At 50.0% G+C, this 18,083-nt stretch overlaps 5 protein-coding genes across 5 annotated transcripts; 4 read left to right on the forward strand and 1 right to left on the reverse strand.

Moving 5' to 3' along the window:
* Positions 1 to 3,201: 3,201 nt before the first annotated feature.
* On the forward strand, positions 3,202 to 4,344 carry N7477_008116 (DUF3431 domain-containing protein; the record flags this gene model as incomplete). Its single annotated transcript, XM_056969779.1, has 1 exon — positions 3,202 to 4,344. One exon carries the CDS (start codon positions 3,202 to 3,204, stop codon positions 4,342 to 4,344), a length of 1,143 nt encoding a protein of 380 aa, XP_056819811.1.
* A 143-nt stretch (positions 4,345 to 4,487) lies between these two features.
* Positions 4,488 to 5,924, reverse strand: N7477_008117 (putative sterol carrier protein; the record flags this gene model as incomplete). Its single annotated transcript, XM_056969780.1, has 2 exons — positions 4,488 to 5,370; positions 5,431 to 5,924. The coding sequence occupies 2 exons, from the start codon at positions 5,922 to 5,924 to the stop codon at positions 4,488 to 4,490; spliced, it is 1,377 nt and encodes a 458-aa protein (XP_056819812.1).
* Positions 5,925 to 10,330: 4,406 nt separating this feature from the next.
* N7477_008118 (putative mitochondrial carrier protein) lies at positions 10,331 to 11,657 on the forward strand (the record flags this gene model as incomplete). The annotated part of the gene is made up of 6 exons (XM_056969781.1): positions 10,331 to 10,444; positions 10,520 to 10,554; positions 10,614 to 10,687; positions 10,784 to 11,002; positions 11,062 to 11,399; positions 11,454 to 11,657. The coding sequence occupies 6 exons, from the start codon at positions 10,331 to 10,333 to the stop codon at positions 11,655 to 11,657; spliced, it is 984 nt and encodes a 327-aa protein (XP_056819813.1).
* A 293-nt stretch (positions 11,658 to 11,950) lies between these two features.
* On the forward strand, positions 11,951 to 14,794 carry N7477_008119 (putative pH signal transduction protein PalA; the record flags this gene model as incomplete). Its single annotated transcript, XM_056969782.1, has 6 exons — positions 11,951 to 11,958; positions 12,033 to 12,270; positions 12,328 to 12,382; positions 12,455 to 12,637; positions 12,706 to 14,326; positions 14,383 to 14,794. The coding sequence occupies 6 exons, from the start codon at positions 11,951 to 11,953 to the stop codon at positions 14,792 to 14,794; spliced, it is 2,517 nt and encodes an 838-aa protein (XP_056819814.1).
* Positions 14,795 to 15,838: 1,044 nt separating this feature from the next.
* Positions 15,839 to 18,025, forward strand: N7477_008120 (transient receptor potential ion channel family protein; the record flags this gene model as incomplete). The annotated part of the gene is made up of 3 exons (XM_056969783.1): positions 15,839 to 16,223; positions 16,303 to 17,337; positions 17,379 to 18,025. The coding sequence occupies 3 exons, from the start codon at positions 15,839 to 15,841 to the stop codon at positions 18,023 to 18,025; spliced, it is 2,067 nt and encodes a 688-aa protein (XP_056819815.1).
* Between the last annotated feature and the right edge of the window lie 58 nt (positions 18,026 to 18,083).

The raw sequence follows: 18,083 nt of genomic DNA on the forward strand, positions 1-18,083 counted from the left end.
CTGGCACAGGGCGAGAATGATGGACGAAGGGCAACAGGGCGCTGGGCCTACATTTCCAGGGACGTGTTGATCATTTCCTACGCGTTCACAGACGCGCTCAATATTCAAATCAGGTTTTCTTCTGTTGTTCGTTGTCTGGTGGCTGGATTGTGTATCTCATCTCATATGAAGATGTGGTCTTGGCCATGTACGCGCAGCTTCGAATGTCCCGAGTCGACAAGGATGTTCCGTATTCTATGCAAGGGACATAATGTTCCAGTCGGAGTCAACACCGAGAATGGAGATTTCCAAACACAAGTTTCGAAGTGCCTGGCCGTGAAGGCTACACATGCCAGACAAGCACGTTCTGGGTTGCAATTCCCGCATATTCTTGTCTCGGGTGATTGGGCATGTGTCTCCCCGGTATCTTGATACAGGACTTGGATCATTCAGTGTTTAAGAGTGTGCAATCAAAGATGAACGGAAGCTTTGAAGTACAAATTAATTTGAAACTCAACCATCATGCACAGGTCAGACCAGTGCACGAGATCAATTATGTCCTCCAATTACGTCCTCATTGTACAAATCTACATACCACATCCTTCAAGGAAGACGCCACGGGCTTTGGATAGCTATCATAAGGTATATGTTGTAGAAGAATGTATCTCCCTACTTTGACACGAACAACTCCATATACAGAGGAGCAGACGCAACACGAGGGAGTCAACAGAAAGATCGTATCCAACTATTGAGGGTTCGTTTTGGGCACGAATTTTGACCTCGAATATCATGGAATATGACGAACAAGACTTCGAATGTGCCGTACGGAAGGGGTAAAGTGGGGGCGATGCTATACAAGGGTTGATAGAACCGGCGAGGAGTTCAAATCAAGTGGGTTAGTCAATGGCTTCGCAGTCATGAGGGCTCCCAGGTCAGTGGCCGTGGGACTGAACAGACAACATCACATCTGTGATCCCATGGCCAGTGACTTGATAAATTCTCAAGACAGCGACAACGTGAGTCGCACACCTGTCATAGGACGGGGAACGCGTCCCATCCCAGTGTTGTGTCAAGAATGAATCAGATGCTTCTCTCAAAGCTTGATTCACGTGTTTCAATTCCGAAGAGAGAAAAAATTCCCTATTCCTAGGGAGTGTGTGCTCAAAAGCGAACCCGTTCACCTCGTGTCAAGTCAGGTGGCGGGATTAGAACGAGCATTCATCGCTCTGGGTCTCGCTTTAAATTTGCCAGGGGAATAGATGTCCTCTTGCAAGGGTATGGAGACCGTGTGTAAGTAAGTTGAAGAAGAGAAAGGAGGGAAAAGCGTGGGCGGATGAAAACTTGGCCCACAATCAATTGCTTATGTCATCTCATCACGTGCAAGGCTCTAAGCGGGACAGACGTTATTCCTTTTCTTGCCCGATCTCTCAGGCGGATAGTTATGAATGTGAATTTCCGCAGGGCATGCCTTAAAACACTCCCTTCCTCCTGGCTTCACTTGAAGGCTTTTTGGATCGAATTTACTGCGTACCCAGGTGCTCTGTTCTTAAAAACAGTCTGTACTGCATTACAGATTCAATCCATTGATTGCTGATATCATAGCTATGCCTTCGTGGGGCATTTCTGCCTCACAGACAAAGAATTACTCGCTTCGTCAGGATGGCACTATGGACAATGGACTGTGAGGGTGATTTGCCACCAAGTCTGCCCTTTTAGCTCAGTCGTAGAGCGCGCCACTCGTATGGTCCCCAGGGATCACTTGCGCCATGGTGAGGTCCACGGTTCAATCCCGTGAAGGGGCATTCCTTTTTTTGAACTTCCGTCGAAATAGTCCAATGTAACCATCACGAAGCCACATATTCCTGAGCTTCTCCAATTCTCCCCCTACTATGCCCCAAAGAGGGGGAGCACTTTGGCTTTGCGTTCCCAATTTAAGGAGTCTTTGTGGTTCTGCTCGCCTCGCGGTCCCACCTTTCTACCAACAACATATCTCGTTCAAGCTCTCACTATGACTGCTTTCTTATTTTCGGTCAGTTTCTAGCCCCATATGCTCTTATCCCGAAATCATATCAAGCTAGGCTCTCGTTCGCTTGAGGGGAAAGAGCATGTGCAGGTGAAACAGAAACAACTTGTAACAGAGCTCAAAAGACAAAGCATCTTAGTTGGCAGGCACGATTGATCTTACGAATTTGTTTAACTTGGCCTCGGACTTGAGGAAGCATGATCAGTTCGTTGTCAGCAAAAGAAAATTCAGTGTACTGTGAGAGTCAAGGTCCGGCCCGGCGTAGACATATCGGGGCACTACCTGCCATAACATGCTCCTGAAGGTCAAGATTAATTACTCTTTCCACTGTCACCACTTTGGCATGCAGAAGAAAACCTTGTCTTCTTCGACAGGCTTCTCTAATCTGGCAATTTAGATTTCTGGAAACTTCTCTGTGGAAGGAATGCTGATGTTGGAAGGAATGCTGAGTAACCGTCTTTGACAGTTAGCTGGTATCTCGCTGTCACTAGTCGACGCAATTCTGCTGCAGCCACATCTGATTACACTAGGACTTAATTTTCATCAGGCTTTTCAACTCAATTCTCACATAATTACGTGCTCTGTGGTATGCAGATGAAAGTCGCTAAATGCATTGGAAGAACGCCGCTGAAGCGTCTTGGACAAATGACCTCGGGGCTATCTCTCGGCTTTGACTTCATAGCCACTATATATCCGACCGCATGGCTGACTGCATGTAGATCGAAACGCTCAAAGATATTTGCATCTATCAAGAGACGCCTGAAAGATGGGTGCCTTGAAATCATCGATTCTAGAAGGCCGCACCTAAGCTTGATGTCATGATTTTGAAATGCCAGATAACTGAGGACATATACCTGAAATTCCACTAGTCTTTAACAATACGAGTCATCTTGTGTGCACTCCATGATGAACCCGAGTGCTTCCGGTAACGAATCGATGGAAGATTTTGATAAAGCCTTGTTGGGCAAGAGCGAGAACCGACTTTGTGTCGGCACGCAAACCAGAAATCTCTAGCTCAGAGTGAGTCAACGGGTGAACACGACAAATCACATTCATCAATGAACAAGTAACGAGAGTCATTTCCATCCGAGAATCATGCGCGATCTACACAGTGGTGCCTTAGGCATCAGTCCCGCCCAAGAGCCGTCGCATCCGCAAAATATCGCGGAAGAAACTCCCACATCCTTAGATACTCCAAAATGGGACGCAAATTGCACAGGTCCTTGGTTCAATTGTTATTTTTTGCGCTTGCGTTATTCTTCATTCTATATCTGAACCGCCCCGGCTCCAAAGACAGATCATTCTCATGGAATAAAGTCCGCTACAAGACCGCCGCCAGCACTCTCCCCGAAGCCCGGGGTATTTGCCCCAATCTATCCGGGTCCAAAAAGCCTGCTCTCGTCGTGTCACACGTGGCAGGAGATGGAGATCCGGCTTGGGCCGATGAGCTATCTAAACGGTACCATCTCTGCGTGTACAACGTCGATAAGGCACTTGACAAGACCTCAAAGTATCTGCAAGTGCCTATGAACCGTGGTCATGAGGCAATCACTTATCTCACATTCATTATCGATAATTACGCTGATATCCCTGCATCGGGTGCTGTATTCGTGCATGGATCGCGTTTTGCATGGCACAACGACTCGCCGGACTACGACAATGCAGCTCTGCTTGGAACGCTCGACTTTGAGCGCGCACTGCAACCCACAGGGTACCACAATCTTCGATGTGATTGGAGTACCAGTACATGCTTGCCTTCTGCGCCTGCGCAGGGGAGTCTAGAGATGCGACTTCAGTCTGCCGTAGCGCCATGGAGTGATCGAGCAGCGTCCGATATTGCGCTACCGAAAGCCCTGGCGGCTATTTTCGGCGGTAATTTGGATGAGTATCAGGCCGTACATCGAGAAGTGGCATTGCATCTTCATCTTGGACGGACGGATACAGTTCGCTCGCAGTGTTGTGCACAATTTGTCGTTTCTCGGGAGCGCGTATGGCAGCATTCGCGGGATGAGTATGTTGCGTTGAGACAGTGGCTTCTTGATGGAGCTGATGGGCGGATAAATCCGCGGTCTCGAAATGAAAAAGTCGCACCGAGGGATGATCGGGTTGCGGGACGGGTTCTGTCGTATTTGTGGCATATTCTGTTTGCTAAGCCGAATGCTGATGGTGGTCTTGATCTTGAACAACTTAATAAGGATGCTTGTCCGAGTGCGAAGGAGTGCTACTGTCGTCTCTATGGGAGGTGCAATCTCCAATGTCCTAATGCTGGGAGTTGTTGGGGACAATATCAAGTACCTCCGTATTTCAAGCTACCTGATGACTGGGCGAAGACGCATCCTTGATTATTTTTTTCTTCGTGAATCTATGTTCTAATTTGTATCTAACAGGTTTTGGGAAAGACTGAACATTTGTCATGGGATATATTTGATTCAAATCATCATCATGTTATACTATATACAATTACCGAAGCATCAATAAAACACCTTTAGAATCGGGCAAGAACGCGCTCCTGGGCATCAGCAATGGCGAATTCACTGCTGTGCTTCTTGCTCATCACCGACTTGGCCTGCTCGGCAGTGAAGCCGCGAGCCTCAACAGCCGGGTTGTAACCAAGGCCAGTGATCTTGGCAACCTCCTCGGAAGGCACTGCGACAGAAACCTTGCCATCGGGGCGTTTGTACACCGTGACGACAACAGCACCACCCAAACCGAGGTTGTGCTGGAGGGCAGCGTTGGTACCTTCAACCAAGCGGTTGTTCGCCCAGCCACGCAGGTGCCAGACCAGCTCAGCACACTGGGCTATGCCAGTTGCACCAAGAGGGTGGCCCTTGGAGATGAGACCACCAGAGGGGTTAATGACCATTTTGCCCCCATACGTAATGTCGCCGCGACGAACCATCTCGTGGGCCTTGCCGGGCTCACATAGCTCAAGGGCGTCGATAGTAATCATCTCGTTGGCTGAGAAGCAATCGTGCAATTCGCAGACCTTGATGTCACCAACTTTCACGCCAGCTTCAGCCATGGCGGTGCGGGCAGCATGGCGCGACATGGCGAAACCCATCAGATCAATCGAGCTCTTGTTGAAGACTGCCTCGGAATCGGTAGCAAGGGTTTGACCAGCGATCAGGATAGCCTGGTCCTTCAGGTGGGGACGAGCATCAAGGAACTCCTGGGAGACAATGACGGCGGCGGCACCCCCGTCGGAGGTCGGGCAGCACTGGAGCTTGGTAAGAGGCTCATGGATCATAGGTGCCTTCATAATCTGCTCAAGGGTGTATTCCTGCTGGAACTGGGAGTAGGGGTTGCGCTTGGAGTGTTCGTGGTTGATACGAGCGATCTCGGCGAAGTCCTCATTCTTAGCACCGTACCTATCGATTCTCTTGTTAGTATGTCAAGTTTTCCTTCAAAGCACTCGGAACTATACTCACTTCTCCATATATTCCCGACCGGCGTTTCCAAACATTTGAGCAGCACCTGGGGCGTTTGTGATTCCGCGGGTCTCGGCCATCATCATTCCAAAAAGACCGGTGGGGTTGGCGCGATCGTTATACATGGATTGCAAGCTACCGGGATTCATCTTCTCGAATCCAACAACAAGAACACAGTCAGCGGCACCGTGGGCAACCATGGTGCGACCCATAGCCAGACCAGTCGAGCCAGTTGAGCAGTTGTTGTTCACATTGTAAATAGGAATGTTGGTCAGACCGAATTGATAGAATACGCGTTGGCCGCAAGTGCTGTCGCCGTAAACGTAGCAGGCAACACCCTGGTCGACATCGTCGTAGTTGATCTTAGCATCAAGCATGGCCTTGATACCCGCCTCGTAGCCGAGCTCATTGTAGTCAACCTTGCCGCGCGGCTTGATGAACTTGGTCATGCCCACGCCGAGGACGTAGGCATTGCTAACTTGCTTCTTGACCATTGTGGCGGATGAGATGTGGAACCGTGAATGGAAGAGGTAAGTTCGCAAGGAAGCAGCCAAATGACCCTATATAGGGAGGAGATGGTGTCACGAGTGGGGAAGATCCCCCAGTGTGAATTGCGGGGAGCGACCGAGGTCCCGAGGTTGGCCCGAGGGGCTGTTGCACAAATCTCCGGTGCATAAACTCCGGAGATCTTCTTTTGATAGCCTATATGAGTTCTCTGAATTCTATTCTTCAAACTTAAAAACTTGCGAGTATTGACGACGTGTGTTTTTGCCGAAATTCGTGTTTAGAATGTCTATCACGTGGATTTATTCCATGATCTCCCTACTGCGCACTCACCCTTCTCAAGCTCGCTTACGCGACGCCAAAGCCGCGCTCGTTCATTTCTCACCCGGGCGGCTCCAATCTAAGCACTGACTGCATATGAATCAAGTTCTCTGCACGTACCAATTCACAATGCGGTCTTAGCATCGAAACGTTCCTCGAAGCTAAGGCCGGCTGAGAATATACAAGCGGTCTGCCAGACTACTTTAACTAACCAATGACTAGATCATGTCTTGAGCATTAGTATCTCTGAATTGCTTTCCTGTATCTGCACGATGATCCCCTATAATAACGATGACATATAAAGCTAGCAAATTGACGCTACGGAAATTGCTCGGCACCAACGCGCACCCCAAATGTTTTCTATCACTTGGCTTTTTCCTGTACTTGAACTCTGCCAGTCGCATGGTTTTTCTGTACTCCACGCATGGTGGACAAGAGCGATGGTGCATAGCCGCCATAACGGATAATCGAAAATGTACTAGCAGAATTTCATTGATGTTTTCGATCAGGCCATTAGATTAAGTTATGATAGATTGCAATAAACCTTGACTGTCTCGAGAATCTAAGAATCAATTTCTTTATTGGGAGTTGACTATGTGGTAAATGAGTTCTTAACACAACTTGTACTTGCAAATAGCCATCGAGGCGCAAGGTACAAGGATTTGTGAACATGGAGAGCAGAATACAATAAAATAAATCCTACATTACTATTGCTGCGTATCGTAGACTTATGAGCCTGTTACCTAGCAATTGCTAGGACTCCTTTATTCTGTGACGCTTCCTTTAATATATGCAGCGGTTCTGCTTGGCCCTTGGCCGGTGCCTCTGGTAGGGCTCCCTAGTGAAAGTCGATCAATAGATTTAATCTAACGATTGGGCCATGACTGCGTTTCCATCTCAATAGAACAAGGTCAAGTAAATCGTGATACAAAAACGGTTGCATAGCTTGTAGCAACCTATCTTACACGCAACTCCTGTACGCTGCCATCGTTAGGGACTTTCCATATCTGTCTGCTAATAATCCATCATTCAGTCCCTATTACATGCATAATGTAAGGATGGCTGAACATCCGATTCAGACATTATGGTCGGAATTGAAGTTTTAATTTATACTGAGGGGGCTCGTTTCTTGGTTGTGTTGTTGACCAACAAGAGCTCACTTGGAAGCGATTTAGCCAATCATTTGCGAATCTAGTGGTGATTACAGCTGGTAAAAAGTGAATTATCCATCACACAGCTCTTGAATGCGCTTGACAGCCTTCTTTGATAAGCTTTCAGACGCAAAAGCGCAAAAGATACGTGACGTCGTTACTTGGACATCTACTTCGTCCCACAACAATTCCCCATCTCATCGAGATCAGATTGGGCTTCACAAGGAGGATATCGCAAAGATTGCCTAGCAGAACCAGTGTGATTTCTCGAGGTCAGCCACCTATATCGAGCAGTGGTTTGACGCTTCCAAACATTCGTGTATTCGAAAACAGCCTCAGCACAGTACGCTTGCTACAGCTAGCCGTCTGTGCCATCTGCTGCACAGATAGCTCCTCACTTTGGATCATGTCGTGGATGAGCCCGTGCTTTGAAGGGGCTGGCTTGGGCGCCATCCTGTCGTGGCAACTCGTATCTAATCAAAGTCTGCACGTACCAATGGACGATAGTACTTAATTTTGAGGATTCAGATATGAGGTGTAGTGGATGAAAGGATAATGTGCTGCCCACTGTTCTGATCACCCTCTGGAAGGAATAATGCAGACTCCTGCCAGGAAAAGTCCCCGAAAGTCTCAAACTTATTGGTATCGCTCCTGGCATTTTGGAATTATAAAAATCGCAAGGTGTCTCGGGACACCAAGTTCGAGACGGACTTTTATCTTGCAGCGGTTCCATGGATCCGCCAACTGCTTATCGACGCTAGCTCCTTGTCTCCACTACATCGATTCTGTCTTCGGCTTTGCTTTTGAATATTTTGTCGACCACTTGATAGAGATATACTCACTCGGTTCTTTGACATGATAGGGCAAGGTTACTATACGCATCATGCTTCTGCCGTATCAGGCTTCCCTTTTCAAATGCCGCCGCTTGTATCACGGCACTCAAAGTCAGGCTTGCTGAGTGAATCTTAGTCCGGGCTCAGAATCGATTAGCTGCTCATTAGAAATCATCTGATGTATGCGTTGAGATCGTCCGAGTCCCAGACAGTTGGCTTTGACACTTGGGCCATGGTACATTTTGTGCTGCATCTCATGACGTCATGACAACGAGATCAATTTCGTCTTGTTGCCTCTGCTTGGGTAGAATGCCTGATCTTTTGTGGGATGTGATCTGGGGCAGAGAAAGTAGCGCAGAAGTATACTGCATGGAAATCTTACGGGAGATCATGAGGCCCGGAATGATTTCAAGAAAGGTGTGGGAACGTTGTATCTATCCAACCATTCACCGAACAGACCCATCAGAACGATCATCCATTATAGATGAAACCAACTAGGAGCATCAGGCCAGTCGGTTCCAAATTTGAAATCGCTTTGAACGAGGAACAATTACCTAATGGATCCCCAGCGCTATTCCAACAGGTGCCAATGAAGTTTCTCCAGGATATTGGCGCTATTGGCGCTCAGAGTATTGACGCCCTGCAGCATGGTCCAAACCATGGCCAAGTTCAATTTGAAATCAGAAGCACTAACGCTCTGGCTGTTGGCGCCCTTCACTGCGTACCTAACTACGTGAAGAAGATATGTTCTTCTTGAAATGCTGAACCCGCTTTTGTCGCTCTGCTAGGCTTTGCTTGCATCTTGCATTCAGCTAAGAAGAGTTCGTCCAAAATCCAATGTCTCTGGATCATCCTTGGTGGAGAGTCAGGTTTTATGCGCAGCTTGAGACTCTTAGGAGCCCATAGATTGCATCAAGGAGTTTGGAAAACTTGTAATACAAGCCCTGTACAACCATAAAGTGACGGCGAGTTGATCAGATCGCGCTTATGTAATGTACTCTGATCTGATCAGACTGAGGGCGTACTCAAGTCTGCTCGGTGAGCATGAAGCGGGGAGCTTGGAGCCATAAAAAGTAGAGAAGATCTGCCGGTACGTACAGTCGGTAGACTATAACTCACTTGACGGGGATCAAGAGAAGGAAAACCGGCTGATGGTACGACCGGGTTGCTACCCCCCGCAACATTGCGCAATATGAGCAGGCTCGTCATGATGTACGAATAGGTTGGCTCTCGGAAATGCTCCAAGAGCCAGTAGAAAGGAAATACCAAAGTACCCAAGACACGAATATCAGCTTCCCCATACTCATCCAATCCAAGGACGTTCACGACGACGTCACTGGATTCGGCCCTAAACCGCATTGAGGTGTGGGCAAAGCTCGGCCCACATGTCGATTTACTGCACTTCTTGTCAACTCTTTGAACAGCTTCATGGCTTGATTGGACCCGGCCACTCTATACGGGATCCAGGGTCGGCTTTTGGTGAGTTGGTCTCTGCGCTGCAGCTTGGTGGGTCAAGAGTGGCCCTTCGGCAGCAGCGCGGCAATGCAGCAACGCTAATCGGTCGCTTCAGCCAGAATTTCCGATCTTCCTCCATTGTGACGGGACAACCTCTCTGGAGAATTACAACTCGACTGTTCAAAATAGGGGACCTTTGATTAGTGTCGCCTGACCCTTTTGAATCGCCTTGGACGCGTGTTCGCCGTCTGATCGTTGTCGCGGGGTTCGCCCTACCGTGCCGACTTTGCCCGTCTCAACCGAGTCGCTCTCTCCCCAAACCTCTGCGATCGATCAAGAACCTACTTTTGCCGGACAAAGATCATCGGTATTGCTTCCAGTTCCACTGGGAACCATCTGGGATAGCTTGACTTGAGCGAATGGACAATTGTGGGACGCCGAACGGTCGACTCTAATCATTGAGAGGCCGCTTTGCGTTCCATAGGGTTCCCAGCCTGCCAGTCACCAATCTTAACACCAAACGACACAATCAGTGCCAATTGTGGTTGCTCGGATGGAACAATCTCAGGCATGACTCTTGACAAACGATCTGAACATGCACCCTTCTCCACGACAACCAAACCCGCCCCCAATACCATGCCGTCCTCTAATACCTGGACCATGGACGAATCGACTCGCAATAAGCTGCTCAAAAAATACCAAACTCAGGTAGCCTCCGGGTCGTCTACAATCTGTGCCACTCTGGCAGTGGTAGGTTTGAGTCCTTTGATTGCAACTCCGGCTGCACTTTGTGGAGAACACTAATTTGAGACCGATCTACTACAGACTCCCCTAGAGAATGTTAAGACCCGCATGCAAACGTGAGTCGCTTCATCTATAAGAGCATGTAAATCTCATGCTAATGACCTGCTTCCTTTAGTCATGATTTCCGCTCTATCCCCGAGGTTGTGCGCTACATTTGGCGTAATGAAGGCCCTCGTGGATTCGTGGCTGGTGAGTTTCTTACTGCATTTTGAGATGCGGTCTTCTCCATGGCAATTCGACCGGATGAGTGAGTGGACATGGTGTGTTAACCACTCTATACCTCAGGTTGTCTCCCACCGCTGGTCAGCGTCACCGCAGTCCGAGTCATGAACTTCACGGCCTACAACTGGACCAAGGACAAGCTCGATTGCATGTTCAAAAAATTCACAGGAGTTTCTCCCCTCGAGGAGTATAACAAGCCTGGCAGCACCCCCACAATTTCAGGATTATCCATGTTTATTACGGCAGGCTTGGCCGCTGGCCTGGTCTCTTCCCCACTCGCATGTATGATTCTCCTCTTATACATGATCCTTTCACCTTTGCAGTGAACTTACATGGAACAGGTCCATTTGAACTCGCCAAAAATGTGGTCCAAACTTCGGTTCTCATGCAGAATCGTGCTCAGGCTGCTCCTGATGCTGTCCGCAACCCATCTCTCCGCAATGAGCCTCGTCTTAGTACCGTACAGGCTATTCGACAGATTGTCGCCCGCCACGGATTCCGTGGTCTGTACACCGGGTTCGGTCTGCATGCGTTACGTGATAGCATCGGAACCGGCCTCTACTTCAGCATCTACGAGACAATTAAACAGGTTGTTGTCAGACAACTCGGCGAGAGCCAGTCTCCTTTCGGACCCCCCGCAGTTGCCGGCGCCATCTGCAGCACTCTGCCTTGGTTCTGCGTATGTACTACAATCTCCCAATATCATACAACTCTGGAAACTGACCCATCCCAGACCTATCCCCTCGACACTCGCAAGACCCGCGCCCAAAGCGTCCTTCTGGGTAAGGCCCAGGAGATCGCTTCAGCCTCCAAGGCAGTGGCCGGTTCCAGCATGTATAAAGGACTTTCCATCGTCGTCCTTCGCACCGGAATCAATAACATGATTCTGTTGAGCATTTATGAGTACATCAAGTACCAGATTAACAACCTCCCTTAGGGCATCTGCTGTCTCCTGCATACGATATCTGTCATTAGTCCATCTTTGAGTTGACCCTCCACGTACATACTGGGCTATACATGGACTAGCTTCATATTTATCAGAAAATAGGAAAATCAAGTCATATTTCCCCCCAATGTTCAAATCGTAAGCCGGAGTCTAAGCTAAGTGCAGATGCGGGTTGATGCCTCAGGCGGACTCACGTCATTCCCGTTGCCCGGTGGGGGTTTACTTGGGTCAACAAAGCTCGGAGCCTCGTTTTCTCTTGCCAGGCTGTACTCCTTCTCGAAATCATGGCATCGTGAGTGCCTTCCCCACGCATAGCCACGCTTCAGATGTACTTGACTGACACGTTCCCGCTCTTCGCGACTACAGCAATATCTTACAGCTCCCATTCCGACGTTCCCACACCGTCTCGCTATCGGATGCGATCACGCAGTACATATCCTCCAAATATGACCAGCGCCCGGACATGTTCGCAGACGATCTAATGATCATCGACCGTCTCCGCACCGAGGCTGTGAGTGTCCAGGAACCGCACGTCAGCGGTATCAGTCGACTCGTCACGTACGCGGCACAGCTGAAATGGTTAGGAGGAAAGTTTCCAATCGATGTGCGCGGTCCCGAATTTCCAGTTTATCGAACATCAAAACTGACGGTCCGATCATAGGTGGGGGTCGACTTTTCGTGGTATCCAGCTTTGGGATTCAATACTACCAGACCTGGTAAGTGTTGCGCCTCGAGTCAGATCGGGCAGATACGCACGTGTGGAACAGTGCTAACGTTGTCGACTACAGTATCGCAGAATAATTTGCGATTCGAGCTGGCGAATATTCTTTTCAATCTTGCAGCGCTGTACTCGCAACTTGCATATGCGCTGAATCGAACTACGGCAGATGGACTCAAGCAGGCTTGCAATTATTCCTGCCAAGCCGCTGGTGTACTGAATCATCTCCGAACCGATATCATCCCCGACCTGCGTTCTTCACCACCGGAAGACATGGACGAGATGACTTTACAGAGTCTGGAGCTGCTACTGCTTGCGCAGGACAAGAGTGCTTTTGGCAGAAAGCTGTGAAGGATGGACTCAAAGATGCCTCGATTGCACGCCTTGCTGCGAAAGTCTCCGATTTCTACGGTGACACGGGGGACTTGGCTGTCAAGTCTGATGCGATAAGCACGGAATGGATCCACCACATGAATGCAAAGCACCACCACTTTGCAGCTGCAGCCCAATATCGGCAGTCATTGGACTGCTTGGAAAAGCGGAAGTACGGCGAGGAGGTGGCAAGATTACGCGACAGCCTGAATTGCGTCAATGAAGGCCTCAAGGAGTCACGATGGATCAACCGGACAGTCCTAGGTGACCTGAATGGGCTTAAGGGCCGTGTTGCAGATGACTTGAAGCGCGCCGAGAAGGACAACGATGTGATTTACCTCAGTCCCGTGCCGCCCAAGTCTGAACTCAAAAGTATTGACCGTGCGAGTATGGTTGCTTCCAAAGCACCTTCTCAGGTCACTGATGCCATTTCCATGCTCGGTGACAATGGGCCATTAGGACAGCCGCTATTTGCAAAGCTGGTTCCGTATGCCGTGCACATCGCGGCTAGCATCTATTCGGACCGTCGAGACCGATTGGTCAATGAATCACTCATTGGCGAATTGGAGTCGATGACGGATAGGCTACGTGATCTGCTTTCATCGCTGAATTTGCCTGGATCCCTGCAAGCTCTCGAGAAGCCGTTGGGTCTCCCACCAACCCTGGTCTCCCATGCCGAGGAAATGCGCCAACAAGATGGTCTGAATCGTCTTCGGCGATCTGTCGAAGACACTGCGACGGTCAAATCCAATGATCGATCCGTATATAATGAAGGTGTTGAGCTCCTAGCTGCTGAAAAGGCCGAGGATAATGCTGCCCGTCGCAAATATGGCACCGAACGTTGGAATCGCGCGACATCCGAGGCTGCTGCTCCAAAGATCTATAACTCGTCCATCGAGATCAATGGCTACTTTACGTCTGCGCAAAGCAGTGACGATCTGGTCGAGCGTAAGCTTCGAGACTCGGAATCTGTGTTCCGTGTCTTGACGGGTTCAAATCGCGATCTCGAGTCCTATGTCCCGAGCAGCCGCAGGGCAACAATACCCCAGGAGGTGGAGCGGGAGATCATTAAGCTGCGCAGCTGTCTTAGTGAAGTCAGCCGGATGGAGAATCGGCGACGACGACGAGTTCAGGCGTGGAAGGACAAGGCTCGCGCCGATGACATTCACCCTGCTCTTCTCAAAGCGACCGCCCGGCTCGAGCGAGAGTTCCCCATGCAGGCCATCCAAGCAAGCCAATTCGAAGATCTGTTCGAGGAACAACTGCGACTGTACGATGTCGATCGCGACATGCTGGCCCAAGAGCGCAGAGACCAGGAGCAGCTCTCAGATGAGATTCGCGAAGCCAACCGTGCTTTCACACGGGCATACACCGGGGATGCATCGACGAAGGAACGAGAGATGGCCCTTCAAGAGCTGGAGAACGGATACCTGAAATACAAGGAGATCATTTCCAACCTGGAGGTTGGACGCAAGTTCTATAATGATCTAGCCAAAATCGTTGGTCGCTTCCGCGACGATGCAAAGGCATTCGTGCATCAGCGACGGATGGAGGCCAGCCAACTCGAAGCGTAAGTTTCATGTGGCACCGCCGATCAGGGAAATAACAAGCTAACGATGATCGCAGGGAGATTTCGAACGTCACCGCTATGGCATCACTGCACCTTAACCAGCCTCATCTTCGCCAGCCCTCTTACCAGCCGTCTCACCAGCCCACTCGTGCACACCAGTCTCCATCCGCGTTCGCATCGGCAACCGCCCCGCCCTCGCAGCCCCCGTCGCAGCCTCCACCGCCAGTTCAGGCCCATCGAGCATCAGATACGGCGGCTCCTCTTACCGCGCCCCAACCAATGCGAGCAGCGGTCGCACCCCCGTCGGTCCCCACCCCCGGCATCTGGAGCCCAGAGATGGGCATTCGTTTTGGATCAGCCGGAGCACCCCCAGGTGCGACGGCGCCTGCAGGAACAACTCCAGGTGGCCAGCCCGGTCGTGCACAGACGGGACCCTGGGACCCTAACCAGGGCATCCGATTCGCGTAAGAAAGGTCTTTGACCAACCTCTAATTCATAGCATCTTCATTGTACATAAACTCTCTACCATCGCAGAAGCCTACATCAATACATATAGAGACAATGGCTATCTTGAAAGCAACGAGCATGTCGCATTTAAAAAAAAAAGGAATAATCGATGACATATGACAAATTTCAAAAAAAAAAAAATTAGTCAGTCTGGTTCCAAGAATAGCTTACGCGAAGTTGCGTGTACCTTTCCACCACGGGCCCAAGTGTAAAGCGCCGCCACATCGCTTTTCAAGGAAACCCCGCGCAGAAAACCAGCCTCCCTCTCGGTTCAATCAAGGTGGAAAAGCAAGGTCGGCATACCCTGTAAGACATTCACCAAGGAAATTAGTAGAGTAGGAATGGACCATCAAGGGTCCTCGGCGACCAGGCCCACCGCTCCCGGATTGAGACGATCGCGAACGTTGTAGCCAGACTATGATGTATGTACGCGCAATATGCCCACAGTCCCTCATATTGAGTAGTGATGACCCGTGGTGCGCCACTGGAGAAAGAAATTTTTTTAATTCCCTCGCACTGCCTCATTTCCCGGAGCAATGGTCCGAGGGCCTTGTGCCTGGAGACTTGAGGTATCCTTGAGGCTATTTTAGCCGGCGTAGCATTCCTGGCGGATAGACCGGACCAGGAAGAATAAGAAAATTTAGGGACCCAAGTCAATGTTGAATATGGTAGCTGTTGAACAGTCGTTAGTGTCGGGCACAGGCTGGACCGTACGGATCGACGCATATAACTTGTTAAAAGTCCCAAGATGACCCACTAGATGATGTGATCTGAAACTGGGCAGAACTGTTTCCGCACTAGGGTGAAGGTGGTAGTCTCGGGCTCTGATCTCCGATGGATCCGACTCTTACCTTGATCTCCCCAGTCTTTCCAGTCTCACTATCTCGTTGCCTTGGGCTTTCTCTCGTTTTCGTTCTACTGCGAGATGTCGATTGCGTCCGACTCTCAATAACTTTGTGACCCTTCGCCTCCCCCGGACACAGGGCGACAAATCTCATTTCCACCATGAGATCTGCGTCATGGCTTGCCGCCGGGCTGTTCGGTGCCTTCAGCCTCATTCGCGCTGTCAATGCTGAGGACCTCTTCGAAGCTCACGCCCTAGGTACATGTGCGAACGACAGCATCGTATCAATCAATCGATTCGATGTCACTTACACCCCAAGTAACAACAACATCGTCCTCGGCTTCACCGGATCCTTCTCCGACTCCGCCTCGACTAATGTCCTGATTGATATTGACGTCTTGATTTACGGATACAATGCAATCTCATTGACGATGGACCCGTGTGCATCTCCGAAGATCAGTTTTCTCTGCCCCATGCAGTCCGCGTCTCTCAATATCCAACAGACCTCTTTATCACTCGACAGCGATGCACTAAAATCCATACCGAGTCAGTAACTTGACATCAGTCTCGGTCTTTTTTTTTTTTCAGGATCATAATGGCTGACGTTCATCATTTTTATTTTTAGAAATTGCTTACACCATTCCCGACATTGATGCCGTGGTGCGCCTCAAACTCAAAGACGCCTCGACCAACGCTTCCATTACCTGTATCGAAACGCGCGTCTACAATGGCAAAACCGTCAACCAAGAGGCCGTAGCTTGGGTCCTCGCCGTGATCACCGGCCTAGGCATGGTCGCCACCATGGTGGTTTCGATACTCGGATACTCCAACATTGCCACCCACATGGCGTTCAGAACTCTACTCTTCTTGGGATGGATGCAGAGCATGGCCATGTGGGGAATGACTTCGGTGACACAGCCACCAATCGTGCAATCGTGGACTCAAATGTTTCAGTGGTCAATGGGTATCATTCGCGTTGGGTTCTTGCAAATCATCTGCACCTGGTTTTTGCGCGCAACAGGAGGTACTGCGCAGCAGATTCTCAACGAGGTCGCTGCTGACGAAGTCTCGGTCGTTCCCTTGAAGCGATCCTTGGATTCTCTCACCCGTCGATCCTCTCTCACTACATCCACAGGATCCGAAGTTACTGTGCGTGGCATCGAGCGCATGGCTTATCGGGCAAACATCGCATCGACCAACATCTTCATGACCGGCTATCTATTTTTCTACTTCATCGCAATCGTTGTAATTATTGCCGTCAGCTTCCTCGGTCTCATCCTGCCGCGCCTTATGAAGAACACCCAGAATCCGAAATGGGATCGCGCCGTCAGCGCCACAGCTAATTGGAAGGACTACTTGCGAGGAGCTCTCTACCGCTTGGCGTGGATTGGATATCCGCAGATGTGCGTTCTCTGCATGTGGGAGCTGTATCACCACGATTCTGCCGCCGAAATCGTCTTGGCCATCTGCATGTGGCTCGTCATGAGCGCCATTCTTGGTTTCGCAACCTTCAGGGTGTGGCAGCGTGCTCGCGTTGCTCGAGCCTTGAAGCAAAACCCCGCCTACTCTCTTTACTCCGACCCGGCATGCCTCACCAAATGGGGATTCATCTACACCAACTTCAAAGCCACCAGCTACTACTTCATTTTCCTCTCCTTGCGTACATCATCATCAAGGGTATGGTCATCGCTTTTGGCCAAGGCGCCCCTCTCGCCCAAAGTATTGTGCTTCTAATCGTCGAAGCCCTGTTTATGATCGCAACCTGCGTTCTCCGACCTTATATGGACCGACCCGCTAACGGATTGTGTATCACCGTTTCTGTTCTCAACTTCATCAACTCTATTTTCATACTTGTCTTCACCGATGTCTTCGACCAACCGACCCTGATGACCGGCATCATGGGCGTTCTATTCGCTCTCTACAACGCGGTCTTTATGCTAGCATTACTGATCTTCCTCCTGATCGGCTTCTTCTACTGCATTGTCCTTCGCGAGCCTCGCGCGAAGTACCAACCCCTCGCCGACAATCGCGACTCTTTCCGCATGTCAGAGAATCGCTTGACGACCGAACTTCTCCCATTAGAGAAAACTGCTCAAAGCGACCTAAACACCGAAAACTCCTCTCGCGATGAAATCATCGAAACACCACCTCCAACCCATCCACATGGCGAGCTCCGACCACCTCGCTCACCTTTCGCCGACCCCGTGGAGCCAACACTGCCTTTAATACCAAGCAGTTCTAGCGCTTCCGTGCGATCCAGACAATCCACAAGATCTGGGCGGTCTGAGACGGTGGGCGCAAATGCCAAATTCGCTCCAAACCGGTTCGAAAATGATCACACTGCTTGATTGTGGTTGATTATGCATTCCTGGTGCCCGGGTTTGGATTCTGATCTTATTTAATAAG

Source organism: Penicillium maclennaniae, assembly GCF_028827695.1.
Source record: "Penicillium maclennaniae strain IBT 15551 chromosome Unknown utg000007l:1.0-4884863.0:1.0-4888362.0, whole genome shotgun sequence".
NCBI lineage: Eukaryota > Fungi > Ascomycota > Eurotiomycetes > Eurotiales > Aspergillaceae > Penicillium > Penicillium maclennaniae.